General features: G+C 43.4%; 1 protein-coding gene across 3 annotated transcripts in view; it reads right to left on the bottom strand.

The window, feature by feature from the left end:
- Positions 1–21,582, bottom strand: part of stk32c (serine/threonine kinase 32C) — a 320,164-nt gene that overhangs the window by 74,690 nt on the left and 223,892 nt on the right. For all 3 annotated transcript variants that reach the window (XM_080205598.1, XM_080205599.1, XM_080205600.1), the window contains exon 3: positions 19,555–19,706. In XM_080205598.1, coding sequence (XP_080061724.1) covers positions 19,555–19,706 — 152 coding nt within the window. The remainder of the gene's footprint in view (positions 1–19,554; positions 19,707–21,582) is intronic.

Raw genomic sequence — 21,582 nt, 5'->3', positions numbered from 1 at the left:
AGGTGTCCTTGTGCATTAGTTGCTGAATGTAAGCGTGCAGTCGGCAGTAAAGAAAGCAAATGGTATGTTGGCCTTCATAACAGAGGATTTGCGTATAGGTATAGGAACGTTTTGCTGCAATTGGACGGGATGTTGCTGAGGCCAAATCTGGAGTATTGTGTGCAGTTTTGGAGCCCTTATCTGAGGAAGGATGTCCTTGTTATAAAGGGAGTCCGGCAAAGTTTCACCAGGCTGATTCCTGGGATGGCAGGTCTGTCATATGAGGAAAGTCAAAATCGGTTAGGATTATATTCACTGGAGCTCAGAAGAGTGAGAGGGAATCTCATAGTAGCTTATACATTCTAACAGGGTTAGACAGGGTAGATTAAGAAAGAATGTTCCCAATGGTGGGGAGTTCAGAACTAGGGGTCATAGTTTGAGGATAAGGTTATAGTCTGAGGTGAGGAGAAATTTGTTCACCTAGAGGATAGTGAATGTTTGGAATTCACTACCACAAAGTAGCTGAGGCTGAAACGTTGTCTGATTTCAAGAATAAATTAGATGTAGCTCTTGGGGCTAAAGGGATTAAGGAATATGGGGGGGGGGGTGTGGGGAATGGCGTGGGGGGAGGGAGATCAGGATATTGAATTTGATGACCAGACATGATCAAAACGAATGGCAGAGCAGGCTCGAAGGGCCAAATAGCCTACTCCTGCTTCTCGTTTCTCTGAAAGAAAGCACCAGTTACTGATTTAATATGATCATGCACTGCAGATTAGCTGATGGTGGTGTCCCCATTGGCAGGCCTCGGTGGAGTCGGAGATGTAAAAGTTAAGGACTAGTGTGACCTTGACCTCATCAGGCACAGCAGAGACGTGATAACTGGCTTAAGATCTTCTTGTTGGACCTGACACAAATCTTCTGCTGGTTCCTGAGGAAAATGAAGCCTCCTTATACATTGTTCCACCAGTACATTCTTTTGGACTATCACCTCTATTGAGAGGATAGAGAATTGTCTGAACACACATCCTTGTTAGTCCTCCTTCCAGCTTGAACTCTCTTTACTCCTTTATCCTCCTCTACCATCTACCCCCAAGCGTGGGACACCTCCATTAAGAAAAAGTGGAATTCTAAAAGCCCTTTCATGGTCCAGAGTCTAAATTAGTGAATAGCATAGCATCCAGTAACTTCAAGGACAACGTACTCACAAGCTAATGCAAGAAAAATGAATCCAAATAGTTTACCTGAGAGTGGTTGAGGTTGGCTTTAAGTGGCCTGTTTGAAATGGCCTTCTACCACCCGTGGCTTGTAAGTGGGAGAGAAAAGTGGCATTAGTCAGGTGGTAAAGTTAGGAAATTGATTCATTTGAGAGCCAGGGCAGGAAGCAAAGAAAAATCACCACCAAAAACACTTCTGTTTCGACATTAATGAAGAACAGGTCATAAATTATGCAGCTACAAACTACTATCAAAAGCTTCTGCATTGTCCCCAAGGAATGGAGAGGCTAAAGCACAGGGATTAATACTGAATACTCTGATCCCAGTGTTAAAGTTAACTGTTAAAAATTAGGTAATCAATTACTAACACAGGAGACTAAAAAACTGCAGCGTGTAAATGTGTTTGACCTGCTTTTAAAAAGCAACAATTACAATGTGGAACACGCTCAGAAGAAAAGATCATTGCAAAGCCAATAGTTGAGTCAACCATGTCATGCTCCAATTAGCATGATAGCAAAGAGCACAAACTGGGAAGCTAATACAGTGATAGGATTCAAATGGATCGACCTATTTGGAGTGCCCAACAATGAGAGTGAACACAATGTATGTATTCCCTAAAAGGGATTGCCATTCCTCCTCCGCTCTGACCCTTTACTTCTTGAGTTACATTAGGCACATTAACTGTTATGATGTCATATATTGCCAGTTTTGTTACATTGTACACGACTGCAACAGTCAGCCACATCACCTGGATCGACTGGGGGCTTGTTCCAGTGCAGAGAGATTTACTACCAGTATGGAGTCAGTTTGCTCAGTTGGATGAACTGATGCAGAGCAACAGCAACAATGTGGGTTCAATTCCAATACCAGCTGAGTTTATTCCCTGCTTTCTCAACCTTGCCCCTCTCCTGAGGTGTGGTTACGCTCAGGCTAAAATCACTGCCAGTCAGCTCTCCCCCTCAAACAGGAAAGCAGCCTATTGTCATTCAGGCCTATTGCAACTTTAGCTTTATCACCTGCAAAAGCAGTTATTTTGCATGTATTTGGAACATGATCTAGTTCATCAAATAGGAACAGGAGGAGGCCACTCAGATCCTCAAGCCCATTTTGCCATTTAGTGAAATCATGTCTGATGTGCATCTTAACTCCCTCTATCTGCCTTGGCTTGATAACAATTAATAGATTTGGCCACCAAATCTGTCGATCTCAGATTTAAAGTTATTAAATCAGCTGGCGTCTACTGCAGTTTGTGAAAGAATTTCACACTTTAACCAAGACATGCATAAAGAGTTGTTCCTACCTTCTCTCCTGAATGACCTGTTCTGAATATAAGATTATGTCACCTTGTACTAGAGTCCTTCATAAGTGGAAAATGTTTTTCTCCAATAATCCTATCAATTGTTTTCAAACTCTAAGTAACCACAATTGCATCCTACTTAATGTTTGCTATTCCAGGTCAATACAAGCCTGGCTTCTGTAATCTCTCCTCATGGTCTAACCCTTGGACCCATGGTAACATTCTGATGAATCTACAGTGACGTCCTAGGGCTGTGATAATTGGCCTACAAACACACACAATCAATCATCCTTGTTTGTTCCGCGTACAACTCCAACCAGCGGAGACATTTCCCCGATTCTCACTAACTAACTCCTCTTTTCCATTTTTGGACAAAAATTGTAATGGATTCAGGAGCTGAATGACCCTGGTGGAATCCAAACTAATATCAGTGAGCAGATTATTGCTGATTAAGCGCCGATTAATAGCACTGTCGATGACACATTCCAGAACTTTGCTGATGTCTGATGGAGTGGTAATCGCCTGGATTGGACTTGTCTTGTTCTTTGTGGACAGGACATACCTGGGCAATACCCATATTGTCGGGTAGGTGTCAGTGATGTTGCTGTAATGGAATGCCACGTCTAGGGGAGTGGCTAGCTTGGAAGCACAAGTCTTCAGTACCACTGCCAAGGTGCTGTCAGTGTTCATGGCCTTTGCTGCATCCAATACCTTTAGCAGTTTCTTGATATCGTGCAAAATGAATCAAATTGGCTGAAAACTGGCACCTGTGATGCTGGGGACATCAGAAGAAGGCTGAGATAGATCACTCACTCGACTCTGCTGGCTGAAGATGGTTGTTAATGCTTTATCCTTGTCGTTTGTACTGATGTGCTGGGCGCTCGATCACTGAGGGTGGGGATATTTGTGGAGCTACCTCTCCAGTGAGTTGTTTAATTGTCTACCACCATTTTCAACTGGATGTGGCAGGGTTGCACAGCTTTGAATTGATCTGTTGGTTGTGGGATCATTTAGCTCCGTCTTAGTTACCACTGTTTGGCATGTGAGCATTGCCGCTTCATCAAGTTGGCAAATCATTTTTAGGTATGACAGGTGCTGTACCTGACATGTCCTCCTGCACTCTTCATTGTACAAGGCTCAATGCTTGCTGTGATGGTAAAGCCGTGAGATTACAGTCTGTGGCTGATTAAAATTCTGCTGTTGCTGATGGCTCATGGTGCCTGATGCACGCCCACTTTTGAATCTGTTCTGAATCTATCCCATTCATTGTGATAAATGTGATAGACATATCCTCAGTGTGAAGGAGATGGGACTTCATCTCCACAAGGGCTGTGTTGTTATCACTCCTACCAACACCATCATGGATAATTACATCTGCAACAGCTAGATTGGTGAGGGTGATGTCAAGTAGGATTTTCTCTCATGGGCTCTCTCATCAGCTGCCACAAGCCCAGTCTGGCAGCTAAGTCCTCCTGAACTCAGCCAGTTGTAATTGTACAATTACCAAGTACAATTTGGTAATTGTACTTACCAAACAATTGGTCAGTATTGTTTCGTAATCCGGGCTCACCATTACTAAGACTAAGTTTTACTTTCAGATTGATTAAATTCCATTGGTTGCTGTGTAGGATTTGAACTCACGTGACCAGAGTGTTAGCCTGGTCTTCGGGAGTATTCACCCAGTCATATTCCCAATAAGTCATCAGCCCCATTGTCCAATGCAGTTGAAATATGTAATGGTTAACTTTAGGTGCTGCATGTGATATTAACAGTTATATTTACAATTTTCAGAATCTTGAGAGTCATGACGTAGTAGCAATGCATTATAGGAACTAATTAAAATTGTCAAGCTATGACCTGCAGTGATCATCTTTCCATTAGCTACTTAATCATTCTCGTGACAGAAACGGAGCAGAACATTTTTATCACTGCGGTTTTATCCATGAATATATGCTATTAATGAATGTTTTGGGGTCATCTGTTAACTGCAGCTTTCTTACATGGAAAAAAAACTTAAGATAACTTTTCACTATACATCTCATATTTCTTTGACTCATTTTGTTTCAATTTGTTACCTTTTTTGTGTTGTATTATGAACTGAGCATTTGCAGAAACAGAAGATGTTGAAAAAGTTCAATAGGTCATGCAGCAAATGAACAAGTAATGTGAATTTAATTTTGATGAATTGGCCCATCCAAATTATTCGTAAAGGGTTAGGTTGACTGGCCATGCTAAATTGCCCCTAGGGTAAATAGATGGGGATGCAGTGATAGGGGCTGGACTGCATTGTGGTCCATGTAGACTCGATGAGCCGAATGGCGTTGTAGGAATGTATGATTAGTAACCTTTGTCTGATGGTTCTAACATTTTTGGGTTTTTTAAAAATCTCACGGTTACACCATTGTGTGTGGCGGGGTGGGGGGGGTGGTGGTGGTGGTGGAGATAAACTCTGCTTTTCATTCAATAACTAAAAAAATTAATTTGTTTTTTGTGGTTCCTTTAAATTGTCAAACTTCCAGGGTACATAGTTCCAGATTATTTTCTCTTCTTCTGCTTTTTCTTTTAAACAAATAGCTGCTTGTTTTGTGAGTTCTGACTGATTCTTAATTATCTGTACTTTGATTTAGAGTCTGCAATGGAAATTGTAGCAAGTTGCACCCCTTATAAAAATATCAAAGCACCTTAATATCTTGAAGACTATGGGGTGGCAAAGTCATTAGCACTGCTGCCTCACAGCACCAGGACCCCGGGTTCGATTCCCAGTTTGGATCACTGTCTGTGCGGAGACTGCACGTTTATCTTGTGTCTGCATGGGTTTTCTCCCACAGTCCGAAAGACGTGCAGGTTAGGTACATTGGCTATGCTAAATTCTCTCTGTGTCCCCAAACAGGCGCTGGAGTGTGGCAACTAAGGGATTTTCACAGTAACTTCATCGCAGTGTTAATGCAAGCCTACTTGGTGTAGATATAATTATATCACCCTGGGAGCAGGTAAAGAGAATCTGTGATAGAAGTGTGACTGGCACAGATTTAAGTCCACACAGATGTAACATTTTTAAGATATTGGTAGATTTACTTCGACAAATGCAACCACTGCAGTAGGTCTGTCAACTTTTAATTTACACTACTGTCCAGTTTCTTCAAATATCTTTTGCTTCCTTATGGCATCCTTACCATGAAGGCATTTTTTAATGTGTTGTCCATGGCATTTATTATTTCTTTTACATCATAAGTATGTATTAATCCTCCTTAATGAATTCCAACTGCTATTGTCCCAGTCTTTCAAAATGATCCCTGACCAATAGTGTGCCTCTGGATTCTCGATAGAGCAACAAACCCAATGTTGTAAACAATGGCTGCCGAAGGCACTGAATCTCAGTGAGAGACGTCCTGTGACAGGCACATTAAAATTGAAAACATATCTACCAATGAACATTGCATGTTATATGGCTGTGGAGGCTGTGTCAAATCCTGTCCAGACCTGACATCCATGTTTGCATTTCCAGCAGCAGTTACTGCATGCTGATCACAAGAACGCTGTCTGATTTTGGCCATCCCTAGTCTGCATCCACCTACAATTACTCCAGATTAAGTGAGCATATGCACCATTGAATAGGGGTGGCACAGTGGTTAGCACTCCTGCCTCTCAGCTCCAGGGACCTTGATCTGATTCTGGCTTTGGGTGACTGTGTTGAGTTTGCATGTTCACCCAGTGGCTGCGTGGGTTTCCTCTCTGTGCTCCAGTTTCCTCCCACAGTCCAAAGATATGCAGGTTAAGCGGATTGGCCATGCTAAATTGCTCCTCAGTGTCCCAAGAAATGCATGTGAGGGGAATTAGTAGGGTAAATGTATGGGGTTACAGGGAGTGTGTGCAGGTAGGCCTGAGTAAGATGCTTTGTTGGAGAGTCAGTGCAGACTCGATGGGTCAAATGGCCTCCTTCTGCACCATAGGGAATCTATGATCAAAACAATTTCATCACTACCTGCTGTACACAAAGTTAAGGTCTCATCGCATTTTGTAGCGAATGTGCTTAAATCGCTTTCTGCTTGGTGAATTTAGCTGGGATTTGGTAGCTAGTTATGTTTGTATATTGATCAACTGGAGTTAGCTTTGATGGTCTCAGCTTTGGATTGCTCCCGCAAACACTGGTACAGCTGCCATGATCAAATAGCCTCTTTGTGTATTATAAATCTCGAACGATTTGTGCATTTACAACTTTAAAAAAACAGTTGGTGGTCCACAACTACACACAAAGGTAAGCTTTACAAGAGGGTCAGGAAATAGTGAATCACTAGGAGGACACAAACTGGCATTTACCATCAAGCAATCAAATACTCACTACAGAGCAGCCTATAGACAGAGAGTTTCCCTACCTGTCACTATCACATGTACTTTCCAGCAAATATTTCTGTTTATTTTTCATCTTTTTCCCAATTTCCTCCCCTGGTCAACAGTTCTTCCAGCACCTTTCCTAAGTGGTCAGCAGTCAACCCTGAGCCTTGACAATAAATGTTGGCAGGCTACTTAACTACAACAGGCATCACAGCTTGCTTTTCATTGTTCCCTCACCTTCCACCCACCCCCACAGACATCCTCATGCTCGTTAAAGAATGTCTGACATTGACCAGAATGAAAAACCCTTGACAATTTCACCTCCCTGTCTCATTCAGTACTGACACGAATAAAGCACCCCAATGTCACACCATGTAACCAGCAAACTCAGCTTGGAATAGAGATTGAATTTGCTGACTTCTGGCTTTTTTGGCTCAGCTAACTACTGGGTAAATCTGGTGGAGCCACTGGCAGAAAGAACATATTGTGTTTGAAATCGTTTAACTTAAACGAGAGCATTTTGACCAGAAGCTATCCATATTGTTTCCTAATAAGCTTGATCAAAGGATAGAGCCACAAACATTAATCACCAAAATCCAAAGCAGCATAATCATAGAATCACTCAGTACAGAAGGAGGCCAGTCGGCCCAGCAAGTCTGTATCGACCACAATCTTACCCATGCCCTATTCCCATTACCCTAATTTACTCTGCTCATCACCCTGACACTAGGGTCAATTTAGCATGGCCAATCAATCTAACCCGCTCATCTTTGGACTGTGGGAGGAAACCAGACCACCTAGAGGAAACCCAAGCTGACACTGGGAAAATGTGCAAACTCTACACAGACAGTGATCTGAGGCTGGAATTGAACCTGGGTCCCTGCTACTAAAGACTGCGCCACCATGCCACCCCGTTTTGACGCTTTCCTACTGGACTAATTTTTTTCAATATCATAAGTCATTTTATGGAGAACACAACTGAATTATGGAAGTGTGACATTAAAGGATCGTTACTGAAATTAGATTCTGTTTCACTCCTTACTGTATCAACCTTCTCCCTTCTCTCTTGTCCATTGGCTGGGCTACAATGCCACAGGTCAAGGACTCCATCCTGTATCTTACAAAATTAGCTTTTATTTATTTGTTAATGTCACAAGTAGGCTTACATCAACACTGCAATGAAGTTACTGTGAAAAATCCCCTAATCATCACACTCCAGCACCTGTTCGGGTACACCAAGGAACAATTTAGCATGGCCAATGCACCTAACCAGCATTTTGGACTGTGGGAGGAAACTGGAGCACCAGGAAAAAACCTATGCCGACATGGGGAGACCGTACAGACTCCGCACAGACAGTGACCCAAGCCAGGAATCGAACCCAGGTCCCTGACGCTGAGAGGCAGCAGCGCTAACAACTGTGCCACCATGCTGCCCAGCTTCTTGCAAGGGACAGAGTCAGTAGCTTTTCCAACCAGGGAAGGGGCATTATGGTTAACCACATAGGCCAGGATCCGCCACCCACCCTCCCACTCCACCTCTGCCCCCACCCATGGTGGTTTCCGGCAGTGGAGGTGTCTTGTCATTGGCTGCCACCGCAATCTTCCAGTCCTGCTGATGTCAATGACAATTTGCGTTGCTCACTGGGTACATTGTGGGGAACCTGCCACAGGCGGGGGGCGAGGGGGGGGGGAAATCGCCTTCGGCAGAACCAGAAAAAAAAAATCGCTGCTTACGTTTCTAGCAGGGGAATGCTGGATAATCAAGGCTAATGTAACACCTTGCTCACTGAGTTCAGCTGCCTCAGTACAGACCTGAGATCCTGAGATCAAAGCACAACCTTGGATGCCGAGAGCTTGTTTCCCCTTGCAGGAGAATTTAGGACCAGAGGACATTATCTTTGAGCAAGGGGTCACCCACTTAAGATAGAGATGAGAAGAAATTTCTTCTGACGGAAGTGAGGCTGAATTATTAAGCACGTTCGAGGTGGAGATGGACAGATTATTAATCAGTAAGGAAATCAAAAGTTATGGGGATAAGGCAGGAAAGCGGAGTTGAAGATCGGCACGGTGATACTGTGGTTAGCTCTGCTGCCTCACTGCTCCAGGGATTTGGGTTTTCAGCTTGGGCCATTGTCTGTGCGGAGTTTGCACATTCTCCCTGTGTCGGGGTGGATTTCCTCCAGGTGCTCCAGTTTCCTCCAGTTTCTTCCCACAGTCCAAAGACATGCAGGATAGGTTGACTGGCCATGCTAAATTGTCCCTTAATATCCTGGGATGCGTCAGTTAGAAGGATTAGTGGTGTAAATATGTGGGGTGATGGGGATGAGGCCTGGATGCTATTGTTGTCCGTGCAGACTCAGTGGGCCATATGGCCTCCTTCTGCACTGTACAGAATCTATTCTATTCTAAGAGTATCATCCCAGATCAGCCATGATCTCATTGAATGGTGGCGCAGAAGCGATGGGCCGAATGGATTACTTCTGCTCCTACATCTTATGGTCTTCCTGTTCTATATGGCTCAAATATCTATTGACTATATTCCCAAACCAACCTGACTTACCCACTTACTACAGGCTGTTCACATATTTTCTGAGTTTTCCCAGTTAACCGTGTCTCTCAATCATTCCTGTTTTGCTACTGTTTATACAGAGAACAAAGAATAGTAAAGCACAGGAGTAGGCCCTTTGGCCCTCCAAGCCTACGCCGATCATGATGCCTGCCTAAGCTAAAACTGTGTGCACTTATGGAGCCTGTATCCTTCCATTCCCATCCTGTTCATGTATTTGTCCAGTCGCCTCTTAAATGCCATTATTGTACCTGCTCCCACCACCTCCACAAGCTATGCATTCTAGGCGTTCACCATCCGCTGTGTAAAAAACTTGCTTCGCACATCTCCTCTAAACTTTTTCCCATACGCTTTAAACCTATATGTATAGAATACCTTATATACCTTGAGATCCCCATAATATGTCAAGCAGAGATAATGCAATTGAAAGATTCTTCACATGCATAAAGCAATTTTAAAACTTTGATTCCAATCTCCCTAACCATCAAAAATAATTAAAATTTTTCCACTCTGATTTCAAAGTCTTTCTTGGCCAGCCCATCTCAAGACTCACCTGCCCATTAAAAACAGGATAAGACCTAACACAGATTGGGTGAACAGGATATTCTGATATGTAATTTTTTGATGCAAAATTGCAGCCTAATATTCCTTTTAAATTCCAAAACACCAGATCAAAGTAACAGTAGATAAAGTTACATTCTACAATTATTTTCCAAGAAATTGCTTTTGGGGTAAAGGATTGCACGTGATGGAATTCATGAATAGTGTGCTGGAAACACTCACAGACGTGGCACGTTGGCACAGTGGTTAGCACTGCTGCCTTAAAAGTGCCCAGGACTCAGATTCAATTCCCAGCTTGGGTCACTGTCTGCGTGGGTTTCCCCCGGGTGCTCCCATTTCCTCCCACACTCCAAAGATGTGCGGGTTAGGCTGGTTGGTCGTGCTAAATGGACCCTTAGTGTCATGGGGATTAGCATGGTAAATATGTGGGGTTACAAGGATCGGATCTGGGTGGGATTGTTGTCGGTGCAGGCTCAATAGGCCAATAGCCTCCTTCTGCACTGTAGGGATTCTATGATGGAATTAGTGACTAGTGTGCTGGAATTACTTACATGGATGTGCTTTTATGAGTTATAGAAGGAAGCATACATTTCCAATCATTTATAACAGAATTTAAATATTTGGTCTGTTCATTGGACCCTGCAATTTATTCCTTCCCTTTGTGAGCAGAGCAGATATTCCATCTGCAGCAACTTTTCTGAATTAAAATGTGAATAATCATTTTGATTTAATTCATTCCTAAATGCATCTGCTTTCCATTTCTATTGGCAATATTTCCACTGCAATGTCGCAAAGGATTACAGTCATCAGCCAATTCCACAATTTATAATGCCATGTCTTTACTATTACAGGTTTGTAACTTCTGGATCACTTCTTCCATTCTGTCTTTTACTGTTACCTTAGAACTGCCGTGACTTTGTTTAAACTGTCTGAAGATGACCCAACACAGTGAACTATATCAATTTGATCCAACGCACTGCGTATAAAGATGCAAATTTACCTCTGTTAGAATTAGTTCAAGCAAATCTGTCACATTCAAATGCCTTGAAGTGTATCTCTGTGAAATTATTTCTGGATTTCATACCACAGCTATTTGCTGAAATTTATTGCAGTCATTTGCAATTTTAAACTGTGTCCTGTGTGTTCAAATTGACAAATTCAGAACCATATTGCACAGTGACACATTCGTTAGCGCTGCTGCCTCACAGCGCCAGGGACCCGGGTTCGATTCCCAGTTTGGGTCACTGTCTGTGCCAAATCTGCACATTTTCCCCATGCCTACGTGGGTTGCCTCTGCATGCTCCGGTTTCCTCCCACAGTCTAAAAGTCATGCTGGTTAGGTGCACTGGCCACGCCAAATTCCTCCTCAGTGTACCCCCACAGACACTGGTGTGTGGAGGCTAGGGGATTTCCACAGTAACTTCATTGCAGTGTAAATGAATGCCTACTTGGGACACTGATAAATAAACTTTAACTTTGTTTCAGTTTTACAGTGAAGTTGGGTTGCAATTGTCATTGAATAAGTAGCTCCCTCAATGGCCAGGTGGGTAAAGGCGTCCACATTAGGCAACACTATACCATACAAGTGAGGGAGGTTTTGATGTTTAGATATAAATAGAATTGGAGTTAGCCAAGATTTTTCCTTGTCTGGTGGTATGATATAGAAATAATTGTGTGAACAGCCTCTGGTTGTAATTGCTAAATGTACCTCAGCAAGACTCAATGGGGGCGATTTTACGCCTTTGTCCACCAACAGTGACGCGAGTGCAAAATCTCACGGGAATCAGGAAACAAGATTCTCGCTGATGACATCTCAGTTCCCGATTCTCCCCTCCCCACGATGTACTGAGTTATCTGCCCAGACCTTATTTAAATACACTTAATTCACTTGCGTGCGTTTAAAGGGCTTTCCCTCCAAATTATCCTCCTTCACAGAATATTGATACCTCACCAACTTAACATCATGCTGACAAGTTTCACGGTAGGTTTGTTAAGATGGGAAACAGTCAGGGGGATCTGGCTGGAGTGCCAGGGTAAGTATAATCCGTGCGGGTAGAGGGACATGCCTGGCTAGTTCCCTGGCATTGCCTCTGGCACAGGCTGTCACTGTAAGAAGTCTCACAACACTAGGTTGAAGTCCAACAGGTTTACTTGGTAGCAAAAGCCACTAGCTTTTGGAGTGCTGGCTGCCCCTTCGTCAGATGAGGAAGAGGCAGCTAGCACTCCAAAAGCTATTGACTTTTGCTCCAAATAAACCTGTTGGACTTTAACCTGGTCTTGTGAGACTTCTTACTGTATCTACCCCAGTCCAATGCCGGCATCTCCACATCAGGCTGTTACTGCCAGGTTGGTTCTTGTCCACATTCTATAAATATGAGCATATTAAAAACACTGCTACTTCTATTCTAATACACATGAGGTGCCATTCATTTATCACCTTACTTGCTTCTGAACCACAATAGCTCCCAGTTTACCAAAGTCTCTATTTTAACATTCTTATCTTGGGTAGGCATTAGTGAGCTGATGGAGATTTGAAGACAGGTGAGGGACACAATCAGATTGCAGGGCGTCAGGCGGGGAACCCACCACCTATCTACTGAGAAGGCCCATGGACTGCCTTCCTGCCCTGCTGCCAGTTGAGGCCCTTAAGTGCACGGTTAATGTCCAGTTAAGGACTTCATTCTGCTGCTGCTGGTATTTAACCAGTACATAGAACATAACAGCGCAGAACAGGCTCTTTGGCCCACGATGTTGCGCCGACCAATTAAAAAAGCAAAGACCCTCTAACCTAAACCAATCCCTTTCCATCCATAAACCTATCCACGGATCTCTTAAACACCCCCAAACTAGGCGCATCTACAACTGCAGCAGGCAGGGCATTCCAATCCCTCACCACCCTCTGGGTAAAGAACCTACCCCTGACATCCGTCCTATAACTACCACCCCTTAATTTAAAGCTATGTCCCCTCGTGCTAGCTTTCTCCATCCGAGGAAAAAGGCTATCACTGTCCACCCTATCTAAACCTCTAATCATCTTATATGTTTCAATAAGGTCCCCTCTTAGCCGCCTTCTTTCTAAAGAAAACAACCTCAAATCCCTCAGTCTCTCCTCATAGGACCTTCTCTCCATACCAGGCAACATCCTGGTAAACCTCCTCTGCACCCTCTCCAATGCCTCCACATCCTTCCTATAATGTGGGGACCAGAACTGCACACAATACTCCAAGTGCGGACGCACCAGAGTTTTGTACAGTTGCAACATGACGTTGCGGCTCCTAAATTCAATCCCCCTACCAATAAACGCCAAGACACCGTATGCCTTCCTAACAACCTTATCTACTTGATTCCCAACTTTCAGGGATCTATGTACACATACACCTAGATCCCTCTGTTCATCAACACTATTCAGAGTCCTGCCATTAGCCCTATACTCTACACATCTGTTATTCCTGCCAAAGTGAATTACCTCACACTTTTCCGCATTAAACTCCATCTGCCACCTCTCGGCCCAGCTCTGCAACTTGTCCAAGTCTCTCTGTAAACTATGATACCCCTCTTCACTATCTACCACTTCTTCACTATCTACCACTCCTCCGACTTTGGTGTCATCAGCAAATTTACTAATCCATCTTTCTATACCCTCATCCAGATCATTTATAAAAATTACAAACAGCAGTGGCCCCAAAACAGATCCCTGAGGCACACCACTTGTAACTGAACTCCATGACGAATACTTTCCATCAACCACCACCCTCTGTCTTCTATCAGCTAGCCAATTCCTGATCCAATTAACTAAATCACCCTCAATCCCATACATCTGCATTTTCTGCAGAAGCCTTCCATGGTGAACCTTATCAAACGCCTTACTAAAGTCCATATATACCACGTCAACTGCCTTACCCCCATCCACCTCTTTGGTCACTTTCTCAAAAAAACTCAATAAGGTTAGTAAGGCACGACCTACCCTTCACAAAACTGTGCTGACTATCTCCAATCAATTCATTACTCTCTAAATAACTATAAATCCTATCTCTAATAATTTTTTCTAAAACTTTGCCCACAACAGAAGTAAGACTCACCGGTCTATAATTCCCGGGGAAGTCTCTGTTCCCCTTCTTAAACAATGGGACAACATTCGCTATTCTCCAATCTTCTGGCACTATACCTGCGACCAACGACGACCTGAAGATCAGAGCCAGAGGCTCTGCAATCGCCTCTCTTGCCTCCCAGAGAATCCTAGGGTAAATCCCGTCCGGCCCAGGGGACTTATCTATTTTCAAACCCTCAAGAATATCTAGCACATCCTCCTTATCAACTGCAATACTATCCAGTTTACAACCCTATAACCCAGTGTTCTCCACAGCTACATTTATGTCTCCCTGCGTGAATACCGAAGCGAAATATTGGTTCAATGCCTCTCCAATCTCTTCCGGTTCCACACAACTTCCCACTGCTGTCTCTAACTGGCCCTAATCTTGCCCTAACCAATCTCCTGTTCTTAACATATCTATAGAACGCCTTAGGATTCTCCTTAATCCTATCAGCCAAAGTCTTCTTGTGTCCTCTTTTAGCTCTTCTTAACTCACTCTTTAACTCCCTCCTAGCCAATCTAAAGCTTTCCAGCGCACTACCTGAGCCCTCAAGTCTCATCCTGACATAAGCCTCCTTTTTCCTTTTAACCAGCGAATCAACTTTTTTAGTGCACCACGGTTCCCTTGCTCGACCATTTCCTCCTTGCCTGACAGGAACATACATATCAAGGACTCGCAGTAGCTGCTCCTTGAATAAACTCCACATTTCGGATGTTCCCAGCCCCTGTAGTGTCCTAGTCCAACCTATGCTTCCTAATTCTCTCCTAATAGCCTCATAATTACCCTTCCCCCAGCTAAAACTACTGTCCCGAGGTTCATGCCTATCCCTTTCCATCACTAAGGTGAACGTAACCGAATTGTGGTCACTATCACCAAAATGCACACCAACTTCCAAGTCTAACACCTGGTCTGGCTCATTTCCCAGCACCAAATCCAATATAGCCTCACCTCTAGTTGGTCTATCTACATACTGAGTCAAAAAACCTTCCTGCACGCTTTGTGCAAAAACTGACCCCTCTAATGAGCTAGAGCTATAGCTATTCCAATCAATATTAGTAAAGTTAAAGTCCCCCATAACAATTACCCTATTACTTTCACTCCTATCCAGGATCGTCTCTGCAATCCTTTCCTCAACCTCTCTAGAACTTTTAGAAGGTCTATAAAAGACTCCCAACAGGGTGACCTCTCCCCTCCTATTTCTAATCTCAGCCCATACTACCTCAACAGACAAGTCCTCATCAAACTTCTTCTCTGACACTGTGATACAATCCTTGACTAATAATGCTACCCCTCCCCCCCTTCTACCTCCTTCTCTACTCCGACTGAAGCATTTGAACCCCGGAACCTGCAACAACCATTCCTGTCCCTGCTCTATCCATGTCTCTGAAATGGCCACAACATCAAAGTTCCAGGTACTGATCCACACTGCAAGTTCATCCACTTTATTGTGAATACTCCTCGCATTTAAGTATACGCATTTCAAACCATGCTCTGCTCCACCCCCACGATGCCGTGCATTGCAGTCCCCATCTATGCCCCCCTCACTTTCATCCCTGCTACTCAGGATCCCACCCCCCCTCTGAATCAGTTTAAACCCCCCTGCATAGCCTTTGCAAATTTTCCCCCCAAGATATTGGTTCCCCTCTGATTCAGGTGTAGACCATCGCTCTTGTAGAGGTCCCACCTTCCCCAGAATGAGCCCCAATTGTTCAAGAACCTGAACCCCTCCCTCCTGCACCATCCCCTCAGCCACGAGTTCAAACTTTCCCTCTCTCTGTTCCGCTCTAAACTATCCCGTGGCACAGGCAAGAGTCCCGAGATAACCACTCTGTCTGACTTGGCCTTAAGTTTCCACCCCAACGCCATAAATTTCTGCTTAATATCCCCTTCCCTTAGCCTCCCTATGTCATGCGTCCCCACATGAACTATGACTTGGGGCTGACTCCCCTCTCCCTTAAGAGTCCTGAACACCCTCTCTGAAACATCCCGGACTCCAGCCCCTGGGAGGTAACACACCAGCCCTGAGTCCCTACCATTACCTCTGACTCTCCTATCTGTCCCCCTAACTGTGGAGTCCCCAATCACCAGGCCCAATCTTTTACTTCCCCTATCCACCTGAGCCTTCACAACAGGCTCACCTCCAGAGACCTGCTCCCTTTGGCTATCTCCAGTTGATTCCTCCTCAACTGTAGCCTCCAGGACAGAAAACTTATTTTGGAGGGGAACAGCCCTAGGGGATTGTCTCCCCAATTGCTTCTTACCCCTCTTCCTAGCAGTTACCCAAGACTCATTTTTAGGACTGACTATCTCCTTGTAACTCCTATCAATGTCTGCCTCAACCTCCCGAATTATCCGGAGTTCCTCCAATTCCAGCTCCAGCTCCTTAACACGCTCCTCCAGAAGCTGCAAGCATACACACTTCCTGCAGGTAAAATCAGCAGAAACACTACTGGTGTCCCTCACCTCGTACATACCGCAGGAGGTGCAGCTTACTGCCTGAACTGCCATCTCTGAAACAATTTCCAGGAGGAAAAAAAAACTTCCCACACACTTATTATTAGGTTAGAGGAGGGGAGAGGGTGGGATTCTCTACCTGTGTAGAGGATCGGGTGTCCTCTCTGTACCAATTTATAGGGTCAGAGAGACGCAAAAAAAACTACAAATACCGGTAAGCCTCCTAGTGACGACTTCTGGTTTCTAACTAATTTAAAAAAAAGAAAAAAAAAACACCACAGCTGCTCGCAACTTTAACTAGAAATGAAAAGTTAAAATTTAAAAAAGAAAATTTACCTCAATCGCGACCTCCACACACGCCCAAAAATCGCTGCCTCTCCGTGCTGCTCCACAGGAACAAAGTAAGGCAGTTCCTACTCGGAGAACCCAAAAAACAAACCATGGTGTGTTTGCAAGAGGCTTCTTGACGAGTCTTTGTCGTCAGGCATTCAGTGCATGGAACCGAGCATCAGGGAGGGAGGGCGGAGCTGCTGGCAGCTAGCCCCTGCCCTTTCTATCAACATCACTCCTCCTATCACCCCCATCCCATGACTCCCATTCTGTCCTCACTCACCCTTTGTTAACCTTTGCGTTCTTGAACTTGGAGAAGACTCACCACTGATCACTTCAGTGCCCAACTCGCACTTAGTATTGCAGGCTTCACCCAAAGGAGGTGACATGGGTATCTCACTGGTTCGCTACCATCTGGATTAAATTCCGCCACTTGTGTTCAAATCTGTACATGGCCTCACCCTTCCCTATTCTTCTAAGAACTCAGTTCTTCCAACTCTGGCCTCAACATATCTCCAATCCCTTTGTCCCAGCGCTGGTGCCCATGTTTTCTGCCCAGTAGGCCCTAAGGTCTGAAATGTCCCCCTTAAGCCTCTCAACCTCTCCTTTAAGACACTCAGTGAAATCTAGCTTTTTAACCAAACATTTAATGACATGGTCTAATATTTCCTTCCTTAGCTTAAATGTGTATTTTTGTTTAAAAATGCTCCTGGGTAAACTGTTTCTTTTTAAAATCATGGTAAGGACATTATTAAAATACACGTTTTTACTTTCACTGGTGTTGATTGATGTTATCATTTCACCCACATACTAAGAATGGTCAAAGATGAATTTTCTGCACTTGTTATGAAGCTCCCATTAAACTCCCACTTTCTGTTGATTCACGTCTGTCTTAGTTTATAGGAGCTAGCCGAGAATTTTTTCTGGCAATCATTAGAAATATAAAGTAAGAGAAGTGGAAGTTTCTGAAAGATAGAGCCACCAAGTAATAGCAACGCTCTTAATCACATTCTTCAAGGGCTTGTGACGTTTGTTTACTTAGCTGTGAAGGGCTTTTTAAAAATAAATAATACTTCACTTTTACACAGTTCTATCCGCATTTTCCCCTCATTTTTGACAGAATTCAACAGGTCAGGATATAAGATGTCAAAATGGTAACCGAGCATTGGATAGTACTAAGATATTGATGGACGTGCTTGAAGGAAAACTGCAGCATACTTGTGTGGGAAATGATGAAGCTACATTTACATTGTCTATCGAAGGAGGCTTGTAGTAATTCACTAAGTCTAGGCTGATAGAAATACAAACCACCGCAAATAAATCAATAATTCTTAGTAGCTGATGGCTTTTCAGATCGACACAACTCAAGTTTTCAAGGATATTCGTTCCAGACAGAAATCACTTCAGTTATTGTATCACAAACTATTCCAGTTTCTATTTTCTAAATCTCGGAAGACAAGGACAAGGGCAGCAGACACATAGGAACACCACCATCTGCAAGTTCCCCACCAAGTCACTGTTCTTCAGTGTTGCTGTGACAAAATCCTTGAACACCCTCCCGAACTACACTGTGGGTGTTCCTACACCACATGAACTGCAGCGGTTCCAGAAGCTGGCTCAATGCCACTTTAACAGGGGAATTAGGGAGGGGCAATAAATGTTGGCCCAGTCAGTAATGCCCACACCCTGAAAAAGAATAAAAATGAACTCCTAGCCACTGGTTAGGTTGAAACACCTTGCCGTATGAGAAGAATAAGGCTTATTCTTTAAACCGTCTAAGTTAAACTTACCAGCTTTACCAATATCATTAAAATGCACTATATATTTTTTTAAATTAACAGTGACATTTGGGAGCCCTAAGACTTTAAGAAGAGATTTTACTCATTACTGCAGAACTGTCTCCAACAGAAAGACAAGCTGCAAATCAAGCCATGGTGGAAGCTGTGTTGGGTATGACAATATATCAAACCCACACAGACTTGTCAGCTCTTATTCCATTGGTTTTGGCTATATTAAGTAGATAACAACATCTTCTGCGACAAAAAATGCCTAAAACTCAAAAATAACCTCAGAGCTCTGCCAATGTTCATCTTCAATGCTTATCTGAATGGAATTTTAACAATTTGGATCAGGGATTGAGCTTGATGGACTGTCCGCCAGTCGGGAAAATTGGGAACTGAGATGTCATCAGCGAGAATCTTGTTTCCTGATTCCCGTGAGATCTTCCCGTGAGACTGTCCGCCATAAAATCTCCACAGTGCAGAAAGAGGCCAATTGGCCCATCAAGCCTGCACCGACAACAATTCCATCCAGGCCCTATCATCGTAACCCCACATATTTACCCTACTAATCCCCCTAAAACTAAGGAGTATTTAGCATGGCCAATCAACCTAACCCGCACATCTTTGGAGTATGGGAGGAAACTGGAGTACCCAGAGGAAACCCACACGTAATACGCAGACTCCACACACCCAAGCCAGGAATCGAACCTGGGTCCCTGGCGCTATGAGGCAGCAGTGCTAACTACTGTGCCAACTTGCTGCCTCAATTGGGTTGCTCATCCAAAAGTCTGGACAATGGCTACTTTGCAAATTGCTTTGACACAGGTCACCAGACAAAGAGCGTCTCACAACCTAAGGTCACATTTGGATCGAGAAATAAGGGCATTAACTTTAAACAAACATCACAATGCCACAATGCATATTTAATGAAACATGAGATAGTCACCAGAGGTTTACTAAGAAAACATGTTCAATTTCCTGCAGGATCTCCAACTCCCTGAACACATTTCGGACTTCATCTCTCTCGATGCACTGTTGTTTATTCATATACTTCATCGCATACATTTTCTCTGTGTCGCGCTTTTGTACAATACACACCTGGGAAGGAAAAATAACAAGAAAATGGGTCACCTTGGTAAAGAAACATGCTCTTAAAAGACTTAAAAAAAAACAGTTCTGTCAGACAATTCTGATAGACCATTTTCCGTCTATGGCAGGTTCTGGATCCTGCGTGACAATTTTAGAGCTAATTTTGTCACTGCCGGAATCTATCCCTATTGGCACTGAATAGACAATTAGCAGTTCTGGAAATGAGAAGGATGTTTCACCCCACTGTTTGTATGCAGGTACTGCTCGGCAGACCACATCTGTGACTGGTGTCAGCTCAATGCACTTCAGGCCTGTACCCAGCTTGAAATATCAGCTGCCAATGCCCACGAGGAAATGTTTAAGGCAATGTGGGTGAGAGATAGTGAGTGGAATTACTAATTCCCATAGATGATCCCTGCCCTTAAAATCAACAAGGAATTAGTTTGGTTTTGAACAGTTTCACGCTTCGATATTTTAAATCTTCATCAGATAAGTCATCCGGGCCATATTATTGTTGAGCCAATTGTTTACACATGCTAAAGGTGGCCTTTAGGCCAAGAATCTAAACCTTTTATGTTTTGCAATAAGGTCTTGTCCAAATATATTGTCCTTCTGAGGAAACCCATGACACAAAGCAGGAGATTAACATTCAACAGGGTGGTACAGTGGTTAGCACTGCTGCATCACTGCCAGGGACCTGGGTTCAATTTCTGGCTTGGGTCACTCACTGTGCAGGTTCTGCACATTCTCCCCATGTCTGCATGGGTTTCCTCCAGCTGCTCTGGTTTCCTCCCACAGGCTGAAGGATATGCTGGTTAGGTGCAATGGCCATATTAAATTCTTCTGTAGTGTACCTGAACAGGTGCCGAGTGTAGCAACTAGGGGATTTTCACAGTAACTTCATTGCAATGTTAATGTAAGCCGACTTGTGATACTGATATTTAAACTAAGATCTGTTTTAGTGTAGGTCATTGTTTAAGATCTCTGTTTTTGTGTCGGATACTTTTAAAATCTGTTTAGTTTAGAACACTGTTTAAAATTTCTGTTTAGAATGGGGCACTTTAAAATATCTGTTTTAGTGTAGGGCACAGTTTAAAATCTCTGTTTTAGAAGGAAAATAGAAAAAAGAAACACAGCAATGTGTTTAAAGTAAATTAAACTACTAAAAAATTAGTCCAATCACATGCAGGTTAGGTTGAATGGCCATATTAAATTAACTCTTAGTATCAAGGGGATTAGCAGGGTAAACATATGGGGTTATGTGGATGGGCGCTGGGTGGGACTGTTGTCGCTGCAGGCTCGATGGGCCAAATGGCCTCCTTCTGCAATATAGGGGTTCCATGATTCTACTTTATTCACAACCTATACATCAGGTGAAAAGGTTTTAAAATACTGTGATAGATGATCAGGATCAGTTTTCAACCGAATGTCTTGTTTTAATTGCCAGCTTCCTGAAAAACCTAGAACAATAGCTGTAACACGCTGGGGAAATGCAAGGAGAATGATTTGCAACTGATGGCTTTTGAATTTGTAACTTAGAATTTGTAATTTAGAGCCCACTAGGTTCTGGCCAATTGAGAAAATTTTTATTATTCACATGCAGATTGACTTTGATTATTAATACCAGTCTGTCATAGTTCTAGATCGCAGTCAGTGAGTGATCAGTGCACAGGAATTTGGATTAAGAGCACTGGATGAATATTGTACTCAATTACACAATACCCTTGGATGCTAGCCAAAAATCTCTCAGTTACAGCTGTCCTGACATTTAACTGTGGATAGATGTTACTGCTTCAGAGTTGCAGTTGCACCACGCTGTCTGTTAGTGTTTAATTAAAACGCTTAATTAATGGGATACTATTCAATTTCAGTAAGTCATTTCGAA

Source organism: Carcharhinus amblyrhynchos, chromosome 17 (genome assembly GCF_965287045.1).
Source record: "Carcharhinus amblyrhynchos chromosome 17, sCarAmb.v2.hapA, whole genome shotgun sequence".
Classification (NCBI taxonomy): Eukaryota; Metazoa; Chordata; class Chondrichthyes; order Carcharhiniformes; family Carcharhinidae; genus Carcharhinus; species Carcharhinus amblyrhynchos.
Note: the sequence above shows the minus strand (reverse complement) of the source record. Positions and strands in the feature narration are given on the sequence as shown.